Source organism: Amblyomma maculatum, chromosome 5 (assembly GCF_055883805.1).
Source record: "Amblyomma maculatum isolate TAMU_Amacu chromosome 5, ASM5588380v1, whole genome shotgun sequence".
Taxonomy (NCBI): domain Eukaryota; kingdom Metazoa; phylum Arthropoda; class Arachnida; order Ixodida; family Ixodidae; genus Amblyomma; species Amblyomma maculatum.
In genome coordinates this window covers 150,293,764-150,318,375 of record NC_139348.1, presented here as the reverse complement: position 1 = coordinate 150,318,375, position 24,612 = coordinate 150,293,764, and the positions used below count along the sequence as shown (strand labels likewise).

The window sequence follows — 24,612 nt, the reverse complement described above, 5'->3', positions numbered from 1 at the left end:
AAATGGTAAAGATGTTTGGAAGTCTGGTGCGAATGCGGTTTCTTTTGAATTTTTTCTCATTCTAAGGGTTATATTATTGTATGAAATTGCTATTTAAGCTTCCACAATCGTAAAGCGGAAAAAAACCGCTTTAACTACAATATAAACGTCTATGGAAAAAATATATTCTCGTGAAACTTATATAAGAGCTGTTGGAATATATGTATTATTATGCAATGTAATATACACCACCTATATAAGTCGACGCCATCTCACAGCAGTGTTGAGCTTCATGACTATTTAATGATTCGATATCAGTGCACGTTAAAGAACCCCAGGTGGTCGAAATTTCCGGAGCCCTCCACTACGGCGTCTCTCATAGCCTGAGTCGCTTTAGGACGCGTTAAACCCCACAAAACAACCAACCTTTACCACGATTGCAGTTATAATTGTCTTCGATTTGTGTTCGGCAACTTAGTATTCGATGCAACGTTCATGCAGTGCGTGTTTGAAGAGTTGCCCCGGATTACTAATCCCGTTGCAGCATTCTTCAATCTCGAGGATGTATCTCAATTGGTGCTCTCTGCGCTCGAACTGCGTGAGTGTTCCCACCTTTTTTCGGCCTTCTAAGCTTTCTCTGGTAAACAAAGAGGAGGAAGCTAGGTTAGCTACAAGAAAAGCGGTACACACTATTAGTGCACGAAAAACACGTGGTAGCTTGTTTTGATTGGTAAATTTTATATATTCCCTCAGAACGAAAAGCAATGTTACAAGGTGATGCATGGCAGAAACAAAATTCGCTTTTCCTCCATGATACTGATTTTACAACATACTTCACTCTATAAATCGCACTTCATAGAATGCTATTTTGTTAATACCTAGAACATAAGCCTTGCCCTGAGAGATAAAACTGCACCACTCAATTACAATTATGAACCCACTGAGATGGCTCAGTGGTGAGCACGCTCAGCTCTAGATCGAATCCTGGCTACGGCGGACGCTTTTCAATGGAGTCAAAAAGGAAAGTGCCTGTGTACTGTACGATGTCAGCACATTTTAAGAAACCCCTGGTGGTATACATTACCTTAAACTCGCGTCAGCTACGTCGCTTTGTAACTTTCAACCCCACAAAACTAAAGCAAGAAACATATGTACTTCCCCTGTTGTTTAAAGCTTAGATAGTTTACATCACCACTATAAACACATTCTGCAGCAAACATTGGTGGCTTTTCATCACCACTTTCAAAACAGAGCCGCATTTCAAGAATGTTTTTAAGTTGACTCAAAAAGAAGCAAAGGAAACAATGGTGCACCTTTAGTGTGGGTAACTCTGACCTAGAGTTGAATGCATTTGTAGCAAGCAAGATAAAGGCCTTCAAATGTTGCTATGTGTGCACTGCACTAACTTCGGGGCCAACATCAGCAGCTCTTGCTTGTACCTAAAAGCTTGTTTTGGCAGCCACATTGCAAGGATAATCTAAGGATTCATACACCTAGAAATATGCTGTAAGGGCATCGAAAATTATTTTTCCGGCGTACACGGGACGACGTTGCCGCACTTTAAATGTTGGTAATGAGTTGCGCAGCCAAGAACACGAGCACTTTAGCAGTGTCTATGTCCTTCCGTACTTTAATTCAACCAGTGTGCGCACCCACAGGCGTGAGGAAACGATTGTGCTCGTTCTTGTAATCTTATCTAGCGAGCACCTCTCGACATCTGCATGAATATTTGTGTAGGTATGGGTGTGGTTGTGAAGAAATGTGTAGGGCAGCGTGGTCTACGGAAGATTGTGAGCAGTGGTGATGGATAGTATGTGACAGGAGACACTAAAAAGAATGCGATTGGTTTGAAAAACTCCCGTCAGCTTTACAGTGAGCTTCATCGTGATCACCTGTCCTGTCGCGGAAAATATAAGCCAAATGCCACATGTTCTGTTTTTCATTTGCCAGTGGGACTAGGCCAATACCAGAGACAATACAATGAATAAGGCGACAACTACAGGAGATGCGGAACGCTTGCTCTATTGCAAGTCGCTAGCTGATGACTGCATACTCATCGGTTATCTAGTAACGACTTGTAAGGGAATCGGTAACAGATATCTCGCAGTGATTATCCTATTAACGCTGCAATGATGCGATCAGCACTGAGTGCAATGCTATCAAGGATATGAGGAGCGACATAAGCGCAGCTGTCTTTATTTGCAGCTGTCAACGTGAGCTCCGTCGCCAGGCTACTCTGCTACCGCCTCAACTTCTCTTTGGAAGCTTGCACGCAGCCTGCTGTCTCCAGCGGCGTTCGTTGTGGACCACTGCTCAGCGTTTACTTCCCCTCTTCTTTCGCCATGCGGCAGGCAAGGAAATGTTTAAACACATTCATGTGCTCTTCACTAGTGTTGTAGGTTTCGCGGTCACTTTCTCGAGTTAAAATTGCAATGCAATCAGCAATGGTAGATAGAATCACCGCAGGTATTTCGCGTTTTATTTGAAGAGACCCATAGCGTCGTAACTGGTTTCTTTGTAACTGCAACTGTTCAAGCCCCAGGCGGCTACAGTCTTTGTCAAAAGTTGAGAGCCCCGGCGGTCTGCTTATTCGCCGCTTTGTGGCGCTCCATTGCCATTCGTGGAAGTTGTTGAGAGGATAAAACAAAAAGTCTTACCTTCAAGGGATTGGAAACGCTAGGAATGAAGTAAATTCTAGACCTCGCGGTGGACGTGCTTCTGGCTCAAGTATGCTCGTATAAATAAGCGCAAATGAGCTTATCCTGAGCAAGTTTCTGTACAACTAGCGTGGTGCAATTAATTTGCTTATTTACAATTTTTTATATATAATTGTCCTTGCTCGATGAATACTTCTTTAGTGCTTCAAAATATTCAGCGTAGTGGCATTTTCTTAATGCAACAATAAATATCTTATGCTGAGGTGTGCCAGCTGTTATATGCTTTCTGGTAGAGAAACTATCGCGCCACTAATTGGCTGTTTGTGGCGTTTAACTCCTGTGACGCCGATGTTAAAGAAATGCCTTAAATTGAGAGTTGAACTCTCAATTTAAGCAAGAGCATTGTATGCTCTTGAGTCGCATACAAGTTGACGAGAAATACTTGAATTGCTGTATCCGCAAAATTGCAGGATCGTAGCAGCTCGACAGAACGCAGATGAAAAAACATTACATAGAGTAGGGAGGAATTGGATTGCTTTCTTGTAGAACAATACATAACTCCCTTAAAAATAAAAGCTGACATTCTTCGATACACCGGCAGACTGCTCAATTATTAGCAAAACTAAAATTTGTATAATGTAATTTGAGCCCCTTGGTTCCACTTGGATTAGATCCAAAAAATTCCACGATGGTCTCGGTAAAGCATCAGGTTTAGCGAGGAAGCTAGAGTACTGACATGTTGTCCACAGTGTTGTCTTGGTTGTTACCGTCCTTCTGTACACTCACACCAGAGCCTTGCACCCTATTTAATTTTACGTGTGCAATTTTACACCTAACATCCTGAAGTTATATATCGGCTTTAGGGACATATTAGAACAATCGGACAGGTCTCGTCGTTATCAGAATGTGATAAATCGGTTAATGGCAAAAGAAACAATGCTGGTGATGATATAAACGAAGTTCGCTTGTTTGAGGTCTTGATTGAAGCACTTATATTTCCTTCATATACCGCGCTTACGTCATTAATGCTTCAAATTTTCTTCCCACGAAACGTCATGTCCTGAACAGCTCTTCGAATGATATACAAGCTGCCTTACAGGAGCAACGAGCTCCCAATTTCGTTTTCCTTTTTTTCTTTCGAGGTCTCTGAGAGATCGTTTTAGCTTCGCAATGTAGAGCACCTGGCATTTCCCTTTCAGCGTGGTCTTCTCTGTTCTCGCTGCGCGTTGCATTCCTTCAGATCACTGTTCCAAGTATGCCATTTTCTATTTGAAACCTAATGCTAGAGTATTTTACAAATACACGACGTTTTGATTCATAAGGCTGTGTTGCAATCTTTCATTTACGACGTGCAGTAGCGTGAAGGCCTGATATACAGAAGGAACAGACAAATACGCCACTTGTGTGAGTATTTATTCAGTCTGGTTTTAGCGCCAACAAAATTATGGTCTTCTTCTGAAGCTGATTTGGTATCGGCGATGGCATTGTAGGCTGCGATTCGCGAGCAGGTGGTCGCTGGTAGGTTATATGGTCAGGCGCTCATTGTTCGGCTCGTTATGTGACGTCACGAAACCATTTGACATGATTTAGGTGGAACGAGCTGCCAAGTAGGGGAGTTTTTAAAATGGGAGAGTGAGCTGGAAATCGTACCTGGGACCTTTAAGTCCATGTTAGAAAAGCTGATTTCGGGCACGCTGGCACGTTCCTACCATTTTGGTTAAATCGAGGCACTGTATCACTGTCGGATAGTCTTTACATCTTTTGCAACTTGTGACTACATGCTAATGATTATGTTTGAGATAATGAAGACACAAATAGAGTATTAGTTATTAACCTATTAGTAAAGTGCATAAACATGAGCGAGGATCGGTAAGTCAGCAGCAGAGGGGAGCGGTCGCGCTACACCCTTAAAGGCAGAGCCCAAGTGTCCCCCAAATATTTTTACTGTGCCGTCTTTTAACTTGATGAAATATATCAGAATCACAACCTGATTTACTTTTCTGCTTTAGCCATGTTTCGTGCTATCACGTGCCCATAACAACATTATCAAATGCAGTAATATCTTACGTACATACAAGTGAATCTGAAATTAACAATAAGAGAACTGAGCTTTGCAAAACACACCCCAGCGATATTCCAGACAGACAGAAAGAAAGTGGCGAAGTCTGAACTATGCTCGTTGTTATGAGATCTTTTCTCCACCAAATAAATTAGTGATGGTCGTGGCAATGAAAATGTCTTGCAGTCAACAACTCTTGCTGCTTTTGGCCTTTGGCTTCACGCTACTCAGAAATGACGCAAAAAGTTTTACGTAAACCGGTCACGTTATCGATCACATGATCGGCGTCCTGTTCTCATGCTTACCAAGACCTTGTCTTTTATGCGCAAGCTACTTGTCCTAATAGGCCTATGTCAACTACATTACCGAGACTGACAAGATAGAAAGCCACTGCACCACGCAACGAAGACAGTAAGCATGGAATGTGGAAAAAATATGAACGTTACAACGAAGTTGGAATTGTTCCTGCCGGCCATAACAGCTTTTCTAGATTCTCGGCCTCCCGTTCACAGAATTTTTTTTTTTTGTAAAATTTGATTTACAATCAGTCGTTCCTTTTCTACAGCCATATACCGTAGCGGTAATATAAAATAAAATATTTGCTCTCCAAAGAGAGCGCCATACGAGGCGAAAAAGACCAGTTGATTCCTATACGCTCGTGACATGATAATCTGTAATGTTTATTTCAAGATGTGCATCAAATCAGATAATGAAATCTCTAAGATTTCATAATGAAATCTCTAAGATTTCATTATCTAATTTAATGCACATGTTTGTTTATTTTTTACATTTTTCGTGGCCATTTTTTCAGTCTCTTATTCTATGCCTGTCATTTTAGTGTGTCGACCGGAGCTCCCTCGTCTGCTTTGAAGGAGAAGAGCTTAGCGTAAGTAAGCCTTGCCATTCTGCGGGGCATTACTTATGTACGTTTGCGTTCTGCTTTCCATCGCGTATCTCAACTGTCTTTCCTGCTACAGTTTATGCGTGACTGCATTATAACTGTTGTATACTATACAATATTCAGTACTCTTAATGTCATTCATAAATGTATACAGTTGCCGTGAAACATGCTGACTTTTCGCTTCTTTTGATCCATCAGACGCGGACACTCAAGCAGCTCTTCGTTGTGATATCGGTAAGCCAACATTGATATTGGGTTTTTGCCAAGGAGGTAAATTTCCTGAAGGATATTATTTAATTTACCATGTTTCATCATTACGGCAACGTTGTGCCTGGTTTGATTAAATCAACCGTAACGCTTTTCAGCATTATTGGTGAAAACGTATCATTCAGTCACACAAGTAATAACTCGCGGAACGTCGCCTCTTAGCGAAGAAATAAAGGGCAAAAACACTGTCGACCTAACCTGCCCTTAAAAATAAGAATAAAATAGTTATTGTTAGTGTCCTGAAAAAAGCCCTCATGATAGGCCCATAATCAATGCAAAACGGCAGTTTCTGGTTTGCCATCCACACTAACCAGGTAAAGGCATGAGGTTACGAAAGGAAAGCGTTTCGTAAGTGTCGTCAGCCCTGTTTATCAACACTCTGACGTAATCATAAGTCTTCCTTGAATATCTGTCTATGCAGTGCGCATTCGAAGGCGCCCCGACTTCATCGCAATCTCGTCTTGCCCGCCACTTGGCCTGCCCTTTGGTCGACCTACTAAGGCTCTCCCTGCGGCAATTCGTCGAAGTCATCACGTGGCCTCTCTTCGCAGAGCAGGTTCGGGATTCTGTCGAACAGCTGGCCACATTGCTGCTTCACCTGGCAAGCTGTCAGAATGGTTAGACAATATTCGCTTGCATTGCAACTGCAGCTGTGGACACGATTGCACACGAGGCCTGCTTTGAACTCGAATGTTGTGAACAACCGCGAAAACGAGGGGAAGCAGGTGATGCCATCACTTTGTGGCATTAGAAAATCACGCTTGTTTTGATAAACTTGCTGCAACCTGTTGCCTCAAGTGTTGCCTCAGTAAGGTACAAGACAGTAGATAAAAAGCAAAGTAGCAGTTCGTAAACAAAAAGCTAGGTAGCAGTAAGTAGCTAAGTAGAGGAAACCAACGGAATAGCGGAAAGGTAGAGAAAACAAGATGTGTGGCTACGGAAGGTGGTTGTTTCGATACGTACCAGCCGACAACGACCACTTAATATCAATACAAGCATTTGCCGGCCTGACGCCATTCTTTCTTAGGAGTTCTACGCTAGGAGGCTCCGCAACCCCGTTGCGCCCTTCGTGGGCTAAGCCTTATTTTGGATGACCCATCAACTTGGAAAGGTAGTTCTTCACAGTCTTGGTTCTCATAATGTACTTTCACAGTAGTAGCAGCCTTAGCAACAATTTTTATGCCATGGGTTTTCAATACATGATAGACCCGATTATTTTCGCCATACTCAAAACGCACCTGCGACTAGTAGCGTAGTGCATTTTGGTAGTCCTTGAACCATACCAAGGTTAGGAAGGTATGGAGTTTGTTAACCTGCTCTCAAAGTAAAAATACTTGAGACCACATCGATAAATTCGAATGCGATGTGTACGCAGGATCGATCTATTTGTACTTATGTGTTATAACTCTTAACAAGCCACTGCCTACTTATCCGTCTTGGGATCCTCCTTATATTTTTTTTTCCTTTCTTTATCCGACACCTTTCTATTCTCAACGCATATTTTTATAGGGTTGACCGCATGCGCGTCGCACTCGTTACTGACACAATGTACCAAAGTTCGATGTCCACTGTACAGTGATTAATAAATTGCATTGTTGCCCAATTATTTATTCTTTCACAATCCTTTGAATTTCGCTGTGACGCCCAATTCCCTATGTCATACCACCGTAAGATGGCGTAACAACAAAATCAAAGGTCAGAGAACACGAGAGCACACAAACTACCACGTCACATGGGATGTCATGGTAAAATGTGATTCGTTGGGAGTGATACTGCGTCACAGACCCGTTCATCCCACCCGTATTTACTGCCACTCCCGAAGCTTTTTTAGCTGAATGGAACATATAAAGATATCGCATTGAAAGGTGTATCACAGGATAATTGCATTCTGATAGACCGTCGCGGATTGGCAGCTGGTATCCAGAGAAAGAACTGATAATTGGAAATCTATTGCAACGCGCGAAACTATCTATGAAGGTACGGCTTAAAGTAACATGTTCCAAGACTGGTTGTTAGCTCACATGGACTGCACAAAGTTTTACTTAACTTACCAATGAAGTGATTCCCTACAATTACACACATCCTCATTCGCTCACAGTTACGGGACAGAATACACGACATGTATAAGAATACCCTGCCGTGTCCACTGTACCGTCGTGTCTCGCTGGTCAAGTAGATAGCATGTGTGGTTGGAATTCCTACTACTTGTCTTCTTGTTTTTCTTCATTTTTCTTCTTTCTTCCTAAGGAGTACAACTCTCGGCTGCTCTCAAATGCGGTATTTATTTTTTTTTTCAAGTGGATCATGTATTTTGGTGAATAAATTTTATCTTCCAGCTTTATGAGATGAAAATGGGTAGTTTTTCAGCGCAAAATTGTGGTAGAAAATCTCTGCTCTGGGTTGTGAAAAATGTGCACAGCGTAATAACTAATCGAAATAACAGTCAAATGCTCCCTTTCATCAAGTAAACACCCTAGGCCCTTATAAATAATTTCTCTTTCGAAGTTGCAAGTTTCGTTTGCAATTGAACAGCATACTTGATGCTTGTGCTAATACCAAAATATGTCTGCCAAAAAAATGGCGGTAGACGGGATACCCCGATCATTGTTCGTCCAGATATTATTCGCTATTTTCTCTAAAAAATGAATAAACACAGCTTACTTCTAGGTTAGCTATGCCTGATACAGCTAAAACAAAAACAAGCAGGTGCACGGTGCAGCAAGCCCACAGACAAAGCTGTTTGTTCAGTTTGCACACAGTTCTCTACATAGTATCTCAAAGCGTTAAGTTGTAACGGTCCTACAAAGAGCCTAACGTTTGTTGGTTAGTCAGTGAACTTCAACCAGCGTAGGCTTCCTGCCAATCACTCCGACCGGTGTCGGCAGTTTGTCCCCGCAGTGTCATATCTGTGGCAGGATGTTACAAGCAGAATGGTTTCCGCAAGGTGAAATATTTCATTGCGCCCCGGATATGTGTTCAGTTGTCAAAATTATCAGAAAGGAAGTTGAGCAGTAACGATTCTTGCTGTAAAGAAAGAAAAAGAGCCAGCAAGTTGAGTAACTAATGTACGAATCAGGTGTCGGGCTATTCATCGGGCTAGTCATCTATGCATTTGTCAAACCTTCGGGAAACATGAAACTGTCGTACCACTGCTAGCCAACAGTCTTATATGTTGAAGTCGGTCAATAAACAGAAACCAAAACAGCGTCTGCAATTAGTGCAAGCCATTTTAATGGCTAGAGTGAAAAGATGCCCTAAGCAAACTATCCCCAAAACATTCCCTCTATTGGTAACTTACACTTTTATTAGTTTGATACCCTTACGATGTGCAAAGCGTATACCTTGATGGTTCTACTATGTTCCGAGAACTAAATACGACAAAACACGGAGCGCGGGAGCTATGTGCACTCAAGGTAAAACACATTTTTCAAATTGCAGTCGAAATGTATCTGTGAGAGTAATTTTTCAACCTACATTACGTGTTGAAATGTGTTGTAATAGAAAACATCGCAGTCTTCTCAGCTCAATTGTACAGTGAAAAAATTTGTTTTATTTCCTCAGTTTTTCTTCGGCTTTCTTATCATGAGTCAGGGCTGAAAGAGGGAAACACATAGTATGAACCCACATTGGGTAGCACTTTATGTGGCTGTCAACTAAGGGGTGAGAGTTCCATCTATTGTTTTTGCTTCTTGTTCGGGTGTCACTACTTCGGACTGAATTCATAAAGAGTGCTGAACTTGTGCAAGTGATCAATGAGCTCTTCTCTGTTTGAAAAACGTCTTACAGTATTGTGCATGAAGCTTTACAATTGTCCTTCTTATGGAGTATTCGGACAAACAAAATAGGTTTACACAATTTTTTTTTTCTCAGTATTACAATGCGGCAAACAATGCAGCGCAAAGTTAATACTTAGATTCTATTCATCAAATACTTCCCTCGAAGGAGTGAAATAGCCGCACTGATATGAAATTCACGCAAAAATCTTCATATCTTGTGATTTTAAGATCCTAAGCGAAAAAGTTAGTAAATCTTTTTCGGAAAAAATAGTGCATGGAGTAATTTATTTGGGTTATTTCATTACTGGTTGCTCGTTTTAAAATATGCGTTCTGAAGTCAGCTCAGCTATGTGAAATACCTTATTTACCTAAATTTCCAATGCTTTTTTGGACAACCAATTAGTGATTAATGTTGTTTATTGCAGCCGTAACTAAACACTTTGGGTAGTTTTATGCGGTTACAAGAACATAACCCAACAAGACGAAAAATATAGGCAGATAAAATGTTGCTTGTCTCTTTTAGATTGAATTATGTGGATTACGTTTCAGCGATAAGGAGCGGAAAAGCGAGTTTTTATACCATGCTGTTGAAAGAAGAAGTAAAACATTGCAAACCAGACAACACGCACAGCGGCAAAACGTTAGAACGTTGCATACGACAAATTTGCGCGCCCTCTCCTTTCACGGGTCTCTCCGTTTAGTGGATGCGACCTCGTAACGCCTACAAGTTCTTATAGCTACATAATACTACCGACTATTTTTGACCACTGTTCTTTAATTTTCCGAATGTGCTTTGTCAGTCGCTGCAGAAATATCACTAATGAATGTATTTAGAGTTATAAATATATCTCCTGTGCGACGATAGTATTGTTCCAGTATCCACAAATATATTGTGTCTGTGGTTTTTAGTGAATTTTTATGCCTGTTGTACCACTAAATTGCAAAAAATAAAAACTTCATTAACCATTTTTCTTCGTTGTCTTTTTGAAATAAATGTACAAAAAGAATACTTCACTTCAACTCTCGATTGCCGTGATATTTTGCACTCTTTTTCAGGAACAACTGCCACAACAAGGATCACTGCAAACACCACCATTCTCACTCTACCAGCCTCTTCCACAGAAAGGGGCCAGACAACGGCTACGACGGCATTTTCAGCAAGGTCTGCTTCATTGGATCCTCCTTCATCCACATTCAGCGATCCTCCAAGTGCCACTGAAAGTTCTTCCATCGTAGACGAAGCACCTATTAATGCAAACACAAGCGCTTCAATGATGTCACCTACGGATAACACGGCAATAAGTACAACCCCTACATTTGCGCCTGCAAATACTAGCTCTGGGGTAACTACATTCTTTACATCAGTCAGCGATACTCCATTTCCAACAAATGGTACTACGGTGGCAACGAACTCTGACCCTGGAACTCCAATGACTGCTTGCGTAACATCGTCAGGTTCACAAGGAAACGCATCGATGACGAACACAGGCCCTTCTTTTCCAGATATAGGCATACCTGGCTCCACAACAAGACAAGATGAAATTAGTACTAGTTCTTATATAGGTAACGTTTCCGTAAATGTAACTACGGTGACTGCGTTTTCGGACTCCACTTCCACAAATGCATTTTCAACAGCACAAAGTCAAGAGGAAAACTCATTGAGTTCATATACGGGCCCTACTAATACAGATGTAGCCACAACAGCTTCAATAGCAGGTACAGAAGAAAGAGGAACCACTAGTGGGAATGGCAACTTTTCGAACACGTCAACACCGCCTCAAGGATCTTTTGATTCTACAATGGCGAATAGCGCCACTGTTTCTCTTACCACAAATGGAACCGCGTTGACTTCAAGCGCCCCATCATTGTCACTGAGCACTACACCACTTGATGAATCAACGAAGATATCGGCATCTTCGTCAGTAATATCTGTTTCATTTCCGCCAACGTCATTATCAACACTGTCAACATTAGCAGCAACTACATCTCAAATGCCACCGTCGACCCCATCAGAAGCGACGGCACCATCATTTCTGACTCCTTCACAGGCATCAACGCCTGCTTCAACTACTGCCCCAGCCGAGGGTAGCGAGTCGACAAGCGGAAATGGCACTACAGCATCGGCAACTGTCACCACGCCAAACGGAATCCCAATTACAAATTTCGTCACAACTAAAACAAGCCTCGTCACAACTAGCGGAATTGAAACCTCCTCACAGTCCTCTCTTTCATCTATCGATGAAGATATTTCATCTACGTCGATGTCAGTGACTGACTTGCGGTCAACTACAACCCGCCCCACAACAGCGCAGGCCAGCGATGACACATACAATAATACCAGCACGCAACAATATTCTACTTCGCAGAGTCTGGAGTCCAGGGCAACAACACCGGTGGTTACCAGTTCTAGCGTAGCTAACATCAGTATGACGTCTGTGGCGACAAGCAACGGGATAAGCGTGCCGTTTAACACAATGTCATCTCGGGTTAACATTGACACAATCAGCCCTGGAGAAAATACGCCACAAACAGCCGGAACGTCCGCAGCGTTGACGTCTGCTTCAACAGCAACCAGCATTGTTGAAGTCGACCCAGAACAATCTTCACCATCGGCGATGCCGACCTCTCTTACTAATCTTGACACATCATCTCCAAATCTGGTTAGCAATATAACTGATCAGACCGGAGGAAATAGTATCACTTCTACAGCTTCCACCAAAAGTGAAGCTGAACCTACGACGGCAGACAGTCGAGCGACAGCTTCAGCTGACTCAAGCAATAATAATCAGTCTATGAGCGCAACCTCGGAGCCATCTTTCATATCGATATCCATGACAGCTGTTTCCGAAACATCTGAAAGCACATCCAGCTTCAACTCTACGTCTAGCGCGTCACCTGGTGAAACGACCGCTGTCAACGACACTAACAATACCTCACTAAATTCCACAACACCTTCACTGTCATCAACAAGAGGTTCGTCGAGCAGTACTCTTCCAACTCAAGATATCGACGAACCGGTGATACAGACGACTACCATCTCTACATATGTGACATCTGCAGTTCCGACAACAAGCTCTTCGGAATCGTGTGCTGACATCACGCTCCCAAACATCTTCGGCCTCGACACGGTAATATTCATTATAGGATAAAAGCATAGAATGTCGAAGTGCTTAAAATCGAGCTGTCTATTTGAAAAACGCGAAAATGCATCTTAGAAAAAGGATGAAAGGTGCTCTTTTCAGCACTATATTTCAATCAGCTACGACATGCTAATGCAGCTTATTATAAGGAGAAAACCGTCAGACAAAGAGTTAAGAAGAAATTATTTGGAATACAAGGGGTTATAATTACGGAACTTGCCAGAATTGACTCCCAGTGTGGATGAACTTAGATCCAGCAGCTTGCTGTTGAGGCTGCTGGATATATTTAATTCATGCCATTAAAGACGAAAATAAACATTAGAGCCTGATTCATGAGAACCAATTTGTATTTGTTATCAGAAAAATCTTCTAATAAACCAATAATTTTTTGCCATAATGAATACAGTCAACTGCAAATTAACCATAGGCCAAGCAAAACAGAAACCAGCAACCCAAATGATCGATAGCATGAAGCTGAGACCCATATCATGGTCCTTTTTTCGCGTGTTGAGTTGAAATCAACCCAAACCACCTCCATGCTTTGGTGGACAGTAAGAACCAATAACAGGGGCAAGAAACGTATAACGCAGGGCTGATGCTTGTCGTGGTATAATTTGCTCTCTTTTTTTTTTCAGTGTCTCGGGGCATCGCTTGACGTTTGCTCTAATGAAAATGTGAGTATGCGGGCTGTGTTCTTTAATTTGAGTTGTATATTGTATATGACATTCTGCTGCTTTCCGGGTTGCCAGAGTGAAACTGAAAACACTAATGCGCAACTAGTGTTTCTTTCGACTTTTCCCATTAGGATGCATACGAAAGTGCCGGAAAAGTTGTCAGGGTAAGTATAGTCAATGTCGTAATATATTCTGGAAACATTAATGTGTATATAATAAGAGTATAATTTCCCGAGTATTGTAAGGTAAGAACATTAATTGGCAAGCCAGCAAAAAGCTGCAGCTGGAACTTCTTGCAACTCATTGCCCAACCATATACTCATTATTTTGCAGGCATTGATAAAGTGTATGATATGTAACAGTCAATATAAAAACATTAAATTCTGTGTTTGAAATGTATAATTTGGCTCTTGGATCCACAAGTTCTTATATTGCACTCGAACACTGATTATATTTTTGCGTTTTGAATTATTTCTTACGCCCATCTCTTCAATTTCGTGAGCTTGAAACTCAAGAGCAAATTGGGGTAAAATGAATTTGTACTAATGATCTGGAAGACATGTGAACCGAGAAGAATATGAAAATTTAATAACAAACTCTATTCGCAGCAGGAAATGGAAACATGAAGCTTATTTCCAGTATTCTAAAAGGAAAATTGGCTCCTATTGTGAGACATGGACTACAGTTTTCCAAGAGCTTTACACAATGTTAAAGACAAAAATTTATTCTGCGGCTTTCGATGCCAGCCAGGGCGGTTTGTTAGGATAGTTGTTAAGTCTATCGAGACCAAGGACACCTAGAAACCGTGCATGTTTACTATCTGCCTAATAGCTACGCATCAGTCCCTAGTAAAATAGTGAGTGCTCCTCTTCGTTGGCTTACAGTGAAACCTAGTTGCCAACAAGGACTGCTTTGTGGACTGTTTTAACCTACATGAAGCTGTGACTCTCTTTCAGTGCACAATTAGGGTGCTGAGCGCGAGCCTCAGTCTTCAATGTGTGCTTGCAGCAGTGAAAGACCTCATCATTGCAGCCTTTAGTAGATTTAGCGATGAAGGTAAGGCCATAGTTTTTACACAGCTCTTTACAATGCTCTGGTTCTCGACAGAACAGATAACTTTACTAGAGACGAGGATACCAGTCATAAAATCGTTTCCGCAGATAATTTCAGTTCGTCTTCATCCTCAGCAAAGTTCCTTCCAAGAATCATGCTTGCAGTCATTGTCTGCTATTCACGATAGCTTTGGATATCATGCATGAAGAATCAAGCAGCACTTGTGCCCGAAATTCTGGTAGTCGATTTTCACGGTATGCGGAACACGTTTTCGCAACACTTATCCTTGTTACCTATGTAGCATTTGTTATTCGTTCATGATTATTATTTTTAATAATACTCCCATCAATGTTCGGGACGTGGCTTTTACGCTGGCTTGTTGATGAACGCACTGCCTTTTGTCAGTGGCGTCGCTAGTGTCAACCGCACCCGGTGCGGTGCCCCCCTCCGCCGTTTCCGCGTTTTAAGCGCCGGATCGCAACTTCCTTTGTACCTCATCTGTGTAGTGATCAGACTTGTCATTCCAGTGAGCAAACAGGCAGTCCGTGCCTTTCGGTGTTTTGAAACTGTGAGGTGGATGCGTGACTGGGCCGAGGAGCGAGAAAGACAGTAAGAGATAAATGAACAAAGCAAAGGACTGCCGGAGAGATACTGCCAACGGTCCTCGATTGGGAAAGGAGAGTGAACTGCACATACACAAAAAGAGGCGATGCGGTGGCGCGACCGTCGACAGGTGACGTCTAACACGCTCCCGCGCAAGCGTTTCTGATGGGTGTCAGGTTAACGCTGTTGTTTCCAGGGTACACGCACGTAAACAGGCCCGATCCAACGTTTATATAGCGTGGAGCCTCTGGCATAAACCTAAAGCATATGTTTTTAAGCACTCCTCACAACAGAATAATTCGTACTACAAGAAGGTCACAATTGCCAGTCAGTAGCCGCGTTTATATGAGTGGAACAAGAGCGCATCGTGTTAACTTTCTGGTTTATCACCCTCATGTAAACCAGCACAATGCGCCAGGAACGCGTATCGCATTAATTCGCCGCACTGATGTAGATCGAGAGGGTGAAGTCGACTTTCGCGGTGTATGTAAACAGAGCGGCGCATCGTATTGAGAATGATGGGAAAGCACTCCAGTGCTCACTTCCGGTGAAATCCGGCCAGCTCTGGCGGCACACTGACGGGCAGATGGCACACAGGACATCGGAGGACGGGGCGTGCGCTAGGCGTATTCTCTTATTTCGCAAGTAAACGACAGCATTACTCGCAATCATAAGCAATATTAACATAGGTCAGCTACTCGATTCAAGACGGCAGCGCAATCAAGCGCATTTTGAAAACATCGAACAGAAAATGAAAGAGTTCGGCCGCACCGTTCCGGTTGGCGTAAGTAAATCACGTAACCTCCATAGCGCTTCTAACCGCCATTGTGGCTGAAACTTTTTACTACGCGTGCCCCGATATTACTTGCTATCTCTGGCTTATCGCGGCCGGTAAGCCGGCACGTCTGCCTTTACGGCTGGTGTATGCCCTTGTGTCGATGAACCGGTAGATACTTGACATTGGCACACTTGTCTATAGGGCTCTGAAGCGATGAACTCTCGGCAAAATGTTTTTTAAAGCAGGTATTGGTTTAACACAGCTTCCTTCACACGGCCGGGCATTGCTCGAGTGCTCTGGACACGCTTGTTCAAGCTTGCACTGTATTAAAATTCATTTCTAAATACACTCCTTGTTTTAAAATCTATGCGTTGCCAGTCCACCCTGCAGCACGTCCGGCAGCACGTCCGGTAGCACGCAAGAGCGCCTCGCTACAGGCTGTCGTATCCGAGGGCAACACTGTAGTTGTTGTAGTAGTACATGGTGTATAGCTAGGACATGAACATTAGTCTACGCCGCTAAAATAATAAAAAATGGATAAATGAAATGCTGCGGTGAGATGCTTTACGCAGGTATGTTCTAGGCAATATAACGTAGGTATCGCAAGAGCGACAAGAGACGCCGTCCGCTTTAGCGAGAGGCGCTGTGGTGCCGTGGGAACGCAACCAGAAGAGTGTGATCAGTTTCACTCTCACTCAAAAATGCGACGCTGAGCGGCGCCACCAACTTGACGCGGCACATGTAAACGATAGCGCATCATCTCATCGAGATGCGCTAAGAAATACAATGCGCTACCGTCGCATTCATATAAACGCGGCTAGTTTCAACGGCCCCAATGCGTGCCTTGTCGCGTCTTTACACAATAATTAATTTAGCTCCACGCCCCTACATCTCGCTCACTGCCCAGCTGCACCCACCTAAGCCCTGCACCCGGTGCGGAGCACACCCCCCGCACCGCCCTCGCGACGCTAATGCCTTAGGTACATTTTTGTGCCAACCGTGAAGTGCATATTGAAATTTCGCTTTTCTAGGAGACGACAGTCTATCGTCTCTACTCAGTTCATTCACATGCCAAAACATGGCCTTAGAAGGAGTATCATGCAATGGAAACATTCAGATTACCTTTCCAAGGACATTTTCGCAGGTAAGTAAATTCAATATATTTTGATCCCAGGAAATGATCCTGCTACGCGTTTCATGATTTAATAATCTTGTCGTAATATTAAGTGTAAAAATAGCACTCGAGTCTGGTTATTTGAATGGGAGTCGCCAAGCTACAGCTCTTCACGCCTGTTTACAATGCTTATTGCTTAACTTGTGGCATTCATAAAAAGGTACACTGAAGGATGGGCAACTAACTTACGTATATATTAACATTCTCAAGAAAGGTGAGAACGCATAGTCTCTATGTAACGACTAGAAATAATAATAGTTCTGGCCTGCGCAAAAAATTATGTGTGGTAAATGCTTGTTCAAAGATGTCGTGGTGGCATTTTTAATTTCTGTCTTTTGTTTCAACCCGTTGCTGGGGTGAGCTCGCGTCCTTCTGGGACCGCTGGGACAGGATATTGATGTTTTGAAGCCATCCGTGTGGTGTATGCATTTCCTTAAGCACAAGACCTACAGCTTACAGGTCCTGAATGTTTGGTGCCCCCAAATGTTTTCTACTGCCAAGTAAAGTAAGCGCTGGCATTTAATGAGCTAGCACATAAACCCTAGTACGTTTAGATATCAGTGCAGGTAATGGGCTGTATTTTCTTCAAATACCTCTGCTCTCTTCCACTACAACAGGCTAACACGCGGGAACTTTTCAAATATTTCACCTTTTGTCGTTTTTATTCAGTGCATTAACGGGACGCAACTGTGCAGAGGACAGGAGTCTGTTCAGGTGAGCCATTTTACTTACGTGATGTACCACTAGCACGCACGGCTTCTGTACAGTTCTGATCCGTTTCGGCGTTCTCTTATAAAGTGCAGGACCAAAACGTTAAAGCATAGATGGCTTTGTTACGCGACTCGTATTTTCAATTAACATTTTCTACCACTTGTTAAATGTGTAGGAACTAATGTCATATTTCAGATACTTTGGCATGCATATAAATACGCAACTTTATTCTTGCATGCAGGAGTCCTTGGTCTCCTCGTTTCTAGGCCAAGTGAAGGTGAGTTTGCTTCAAGTGTTTAGATGCAGGCAGCACAACATAATGCTCTTTCATTTTTTCGCAGCACTCATTATTCTCAGGCGATTAATATAGCCAACTATGCATGGGTGTGAGTTCTAAAATAGACCCCTTTCAAAGTTCTTTCCTTCAACTTCCCCATGCATTACAGAAAATGTCAATGTCAAGCTATTTCCCGTTTCTCCAGGCACTGGTAGTAGCGAGGCGTCAAGCATTGGTTTATTATTATTATTATTATTTTATTGAGGATGCCCTGCGCTAAACTTTAGGATTAGCAATTGCTTGTGATAAGTTCCTGAACTTCAGTGCTTCTAGATGGGCATAAAAAATTATCGCAGCCAAATAATCACACATCACAATGAATAAACCGTATACCAGTTGGTAATTCTGCCACCTGAAACGAATCAAATGAGGTGGTCAAAATGCAAGACCGGTTATGTGCAGACGTTTTGCGTTTGCACGATTAAACACACGTTTTCAAGAAGAGGTAGAAAGGACTTGAAACATGAAGGTTAAGATGCTGCAGTCACACAACTCAAACATATTAGCATTCCATTTCCCATCTTGGCAATCTGCTGAGTCGCGAATGGGAAGACTGCTGCGACAGGAAGGTTGATGTGGATTTCAATCCACAGACGCTAACCGAAGTTCAACCCACTCATTTCTCTGGGCGCAGCTTCTTAGACAAACCTGAGGCGTTTTAAAGACTGCGTCATTTTTGCCACTGAAGTTAGAAAACGCTCGGTTTACTGCGCATTGTCATTTGCACTAAACGCCAACTGGCATGACCACAGCGTCCCCCTCACGGCTCATTCCTTACAAAGTGAAGCCAGACGCAATCCGGGCTTGCTTTCATATTTTTCAGAAATCTAGGAAGCACTTTTTATGGCACAGCGATGAGCGCAGCGGAGACTTTATTTCTTCTTATTAGCCCAGCTCCAAAAATAATAGCCCTGCTGCGGATTGTTAGTTTTGTGTTAGTAGATTTATGATTATTGAAACAACTCAAATACAATATATATTTTATGCTCATGAAAGGCTTAAGAGAATCGGAAAGAAAGCGTAATGATATTAACACAATGCGAACTGCCCCAAGCAGGATCGATATTCGAAAAGAAAAACTGTACTGAAAGGTTTGTTTAAATTATACAACAACAGATTGTCACGTATTCACGTGTAAGTAGAAGGTAAGTTCCTAAAATCTAGGCAATCGTTCTAAGTGCCTTAAGTAAACAATGATAATTATTGACCAACATCCAGAACAGAATGCAGACGCAATAGCGGAAGACTCGAAACGCAGGCAATTGTAATGTTTGAACAACTTAGTATACGTGCACTAATAGAGTTTATTATCTCTGTCAGTCAGAAGTGCTTACTGTAGGGCTAGTTACTTATTCTGTTTTTCGGTAGAGGCGAAAAGCCAGGCGCCCGTGTATGTGCAATGCCAGTGCACCCCAGGTGACCAAAATTTCCGGATGTCTCCAATACGGCATCTCGTTAAATCTCGCAAATCAAACCAATAATCTGGTAGTCAGTAGAACCCGTGTTCGTCTTTCTTTTGCAGCGTAAAGCTACACTAAGTGGGTCAGAGCCGAGTTTTTCGTGAGTGTGCGCCGCCCGTTATGCGCTAGCGAGGCCGCTCGCACAAGCGTCTTCTTTCTCCAAAAACGTTGGCGCTTCCTCTCTTTCGGCTACACTGCCTCCCTTCGAAAAGAAGCATCGTCCTGATGCTAAACCCAAACTGAATTGACAACCGCGCAGAAATACACAGAATCTCGGAACGTCTTGCTTCCAGATGATCAGTGTAGGGAGGAGAAACAAGGAAGGGTTCTCTGTGATCACTGGCAATACGGCAATTATTTACGCTACGTATATCCAGGCATAGCAGAGCAAAGCCATTGGATATTTTTTTTTGTTTATCTTCTCCTTTCACTTAACTTAAAGAACTATATTGACTATTATTCAAGATCATCACACGAATTTCCTTTTGAGGAAATGGGTTTAGTCTTCTTGAAGCTACAGAGCGCAACACATATTCATCGTAAGCGGCTCCGCTGGAACTTTCCTTTTCTCATAATGTTTACAGGCGAACACGTATATGGGATATCGACAAAGAAGAAAAAAAAAAACAGCGGGTTGCTTCTGCAATTGCAGGGGAGCAAAATTTTCTTCCATCATAAAAATTTGACAACGTTAAGAAAGAAAAGGCAATCATATAGGTCTCATAATAAAAAAGAAAGCAAATAGTGTTAAAGAAAAGCGGAAGTTTGTCGTAATACTTATATTTGAAGTTATAAAGAGCTAAAGAATACGAGCGAAATTAGTCAGAGGAAAACGAGCAGTGGGCCAATTAGCAATCAAGGTTATATAGATAAAGAAAAATTAAGCAGCCGCTCCCGATAAAGCTGTCGGGAGAATGCATCGATAAAAGCAGATGTGCTTTCTACTTTTAGCTCAGCAAAAAATAACCTATACTAATGCAGCGAACATTTCAACTTTACATCCTGCACTAGGATGAAGGAAAACAACTGAAAACATGAGCGCTGTGAAACGTAAGAGCTCATGTTGCTTCTTCAGTGCGTGTAGAACTAGAGGAACAAGATGGTTTACACGGTATGAAGGAGCACTTAACAAGTATAAAGGGGGTAAACCTCAGTTCGCAGGTTGAGCCAACGTTTCGACAAGGGGACTTGTCTTCGTCTGGGCAAAGCGATCATCACTGGGTGATGATCGCTTTGCCCAGACGAAGACAAGTCCACTTTTCGAAACGTTGCCTCGACCTGCGAACTGAGGCTTACCCCCTTTACCGTTGTTCAGTGCTCCTTCATATCTTCAGTCCGTGTGCTTCAAACTGTTTAGAAGAATATGGTGTACAGAGTGTTTCAAAGAATACTGTATTTTTTAATGGCAGGTTAAAAACAAAATAAAATTATCTACAAAAGCACGGTCTCTGCCGCAGCGGACAATGTATGATGCACACTCTCTAATCATCAAGATAAGTAAATAAAACTCTTTAATTAGCTTTTTGTTTATCGCAATTGGGTGGTTGGTCCCAATAAGGAATTCGAAGCCGGTAGCAAGGCGATGAAATATCAGTGGTGAACTATAAACTATCAGAAACTCCAGCGTGAGGAATTCCACCACTTTTTTTTTTTTTTTTTGAGAGAGAGAGAGAGAATGCGAAAGAAGCTCGGTACAGAAGAGACGACCGATGAGGATGTCAGCAGGGGCAACAGCGCTCAGTTCGAACTGCAAGCGATGTTTGCCACTTCAAATAGTACTTTTTTTTACTTCGCAGCTTGGTTCAAAAGAAGAGCAGTCATTGCCTGCTGCGTAGTTGTTATTTTCAAGACCGACGGAGCGAAATAATTTGCATGACACTTCACTGTAGAGCAGGCATTTCTAATTTGCCGCTGTTGCCACAGCATAGTATCAACCCCGTATGTCGCTTCTGTTTCGACCTTCCTCGCACCCCTTGCGCTCAGTTTCGGGTTCGTACGAAAAAAGGGTCTCATTTTCTTGAAGACTTAGGAAAGGCCTTTTTATTCGTTTCAGAAACTAATACGGCATCATCTTGTTCACGACTTCTAGCTCCGTATTAAGGTTAACCGCTTAACTGCGGTAATTAAACAGTTAATGAGTGGGGTTTCGTTAATCATCTGGATAATTAGAGGAGTTTTTGCTGCATATTCTCTCTGCCGCAGTATAGGGTATTGTCCTGCTTTTTTTTTTTTCGTTGTTTGAATCTCCTGTTTTTTAAAATTACTCAGTCTCCCCTGAAGCACCCTGTATATCTTGGTGCGGTTTCTTCTCTTTCCTTCTGCAGTGCATTCTGGTCACAATCATTGGCGACGCCCCTTCCAGCGTCCTGTCGGGAATCCTGTGCGAGGTGTCTTCCGTGCTGGCCGAAAAGGTCCGCCAGCTGCCCTTCTTCAGCTTTCTACGCACTTTGCTCAAGCCAGTTCTGCAGCTACTCAGGAGGATTGTCGGATGTAAGTGCAGCCGGAGGGCCGCAGTTTATAGCCCAATATCAATGTACACACTTAACCTTGCACAAACGCTACTATAATCCGAGGTATCACAAAGCATCTAATGAAGTGAAAATCAACCATAGTAGTATATTTGTCCACAATATTAGGGCTCGCAGCATTGCGCTACAGCAGGCATGCAAAAATATATTGCCAAACAGTGCGTGCCACTGAGGCCTGTATTCAGACTCTTCTAGTCCTTCTGATATGCCTTGCAGAGATCAGCACGCTAGTTCTTCCAGCCAGCCAGGGAACTCCTGATGAAAAGCTATAGTCATGCTAAACTGTCCATTAGCAAGCCTGTTGAGTTGGATATTTTGACAGACACTGTATGTGCGAAAGACGAAAGACTTGAACAAAGAGCACTGTTGGGTTAGCTGACCAATTGTTGTTAACAAGGGAAAACAGGTCAAAACAAAACAAGCCGGTCTTTCGTCGCGTTTCGGAATAGGACGCACAAGACAAATGCGCCCTGTTCGTCTTTTTTCCTATGTTCTTGTTTCGTGTAGGGTTCTTCTCTTTTGCCGATATAGACAAGGATATTCCGTAGGTCATGCTAAGCTCCACGTTACTTCAAAGTTATCAAGACAGACAAGAACACAGACAGGAATTTCCTGTTACTTCCTTTGCTCAACAATCCTGTACTCCTGCCATTTAATTATCAAAGCCTCTCATACAGATATCCAACTGCGATTAGAGATGCCCACTCGGGACCAAGTTTTACCTGGTGCACCCAGATTGTTTGTCACGGAGATACTAGCGTGGAGGAAGCCAGAATAAAAGCTGTTTCACGCGCAAGAGAGAACGCTCGCAATTTCTGCCGCGGCAACGCAAAAAACCTGTTTTAAGGTGTCGCGGCGGCTTGAGTGGAGAGAACGACGTCCTTGCACTTTAGAAATATTTCGCTCTGTCGCAGCTGCTAGTCGTTAAGTTGCTAAGTCGCTTGTATGTGAACCGTTCTAAAATGCTGAAATGCTCGGTGCTGTAAAAAAAAAATTATTCGGTTTTTTTTTTTTCTTTTTTTCATTTCAGGCAGCTAAGAAGTTCCAAGTGGAGTGTTCGCCATTGTTCCTTGTTGCGTGTTCAAATATGGCTGGAGATCATCGTACAGCAGCAAATACACGAACTGTCACCTCATTAAACATCCTGCGAAAACGTTTCACTGGAGACATTATTATGTTTTAGCTCTTTACGACAAATGTTAGTAACCTGCGACCCTCATGTTTACGTTTAGGTGCAGGCATTAGTAAAGTGAGCACGGGCCGTTCTGTCTTATATACAATCACTACTGTGCCAATTGGAATCAATGCACACTGTATGCCTGTGATGACGTGTACCACCGCTGCGCTATTAACAAAGAGCGCCTACACATGCCACACCTTACCAGTTTCATTACGAAGTGTGTAAGTACAATTTTTCCGGAGCACCATCGTCCGCTTACCTTTCTCAAAGTTTGTATAGCCCTTACTCTTATCTACAGATAAAATGGAAGTATCATTTCCCCCTTACCTTTCTCGGCATTTGTATTGCTCTTATCAGTAGATAACCAGTAAGTACTAGTAGCATTTTAGTCATCAGTGCGTAATTGTGACGTATTCATGCGTCCCTTTCCTCTGTTAACGTAAACTATTAGTACCTTGAATAAGGAACAGAAAGCTTCAGTGTATTCTTCCGCAAGCTATCACACTAATACATCGTGAAGAAACATAGAAAGCACGGTCAATTCCTAGCGCTCTGACAAGTCAAAAGAGCACGTGGTAGTTGATACTTATTAGTTTGGCCCTGTTTCTATGATAATGCAGATGAATGTACGCTGAATGTAGCTTACGCTTGACGATCATATGACAGCTGTGGAAATTCTCACCACACATAGAGCTTTTATCAGTTGTGGCATCAGTTGTGGCTTGAAAAGGTCCGAGCAAGTTGCTTGTGTGCATAAACTGGGTTCGCGGACTCAAGATGCAATTTGGACTCTGTCGGTAGCTCTTCTCACATTGTGACATTCGATGCGTCGAACTGGAACGCCAAAGGTAAGTATAAATTAAATAAGGCCTTCCAAGGAACATGTTTTGTTCACTGTTGTTGAGAATGTATTAACTTCCGGGTCTCTGTGGGCCACAAAAAGCAGACGCCGATGAACCGGACAAACATTGCTATTGTTCCTTACGTGCATCAAGTGTCCCATAAACTTAAACGTGTTGCGCGCAGGGTAGGCGCACATGTTTTGTTCATTGCTCCATACAAACTGGAGCGTATGTGCAAGAAAGTTAACTTTTCAGGTCCTCGAATGAGTGCATGTGACAAGAGGCATAATTAAGCGTTTTGTTATCAGATAGTGTTATTCGAGAAGTCTCGTTTCTTGAGAGTGCAAAAGAAGAAAAAGAGAAAATGGGATGAAATTGGTTGTTCGAAATTGGCTGGCCTCAAAGCATAGAGGAAAGAGGCTGACGTGTTCTTTTCAGGTATTTGTAACATGGGATGTCAGTGACGAGCAGTTTTGCACAACTGATGAATATC

The 24,612-nt window shown here is 42.6% G+C and overlaps 1 protein-coding gene across 1 annotated transcript; it reads left to right on the top strand.

The window, feature by feature from the left end:
• Positions 1 to 474: 474 nt before the first annotated feature.
• LOC146189954 (uncharacterized) lies at positions 475 to 23,257 on the top strand. The gene is made up of 16 exons (XM_084605387.1): positions 475 to 577; positions 2,185 to 2,330; positions 5,534 to 5,581; positions 5,795 to 5,830; positions 6,285 to 6,480; positions 10,696 to 10,848; positions 11,329 to 11,902; positions 12,527 to 12,767; positions 13,415 to 13,453; positions 13,585 to 13,617; positions 14,410 to 14,509; positions 16,919 to 17,031; positions 17,731 to 17,775; positions 18,014 to 18,049; positions 21,894 to 22,059; positions 23,128 to 23,257. The coding sequence occupies exons 1-16, from the start codon at positions 475 to 477 to the stop codon at positions 23,133 to 23,135; spliced, it is 2,037 nt and encodes a 678-aa protein (XP_084461513.1). The 3' UTR covers positions 23,136 to 23,257.
• The last annotated feature ends 1,355 nt before the right edge of the window (positions 23,258 to 24,612 follow it).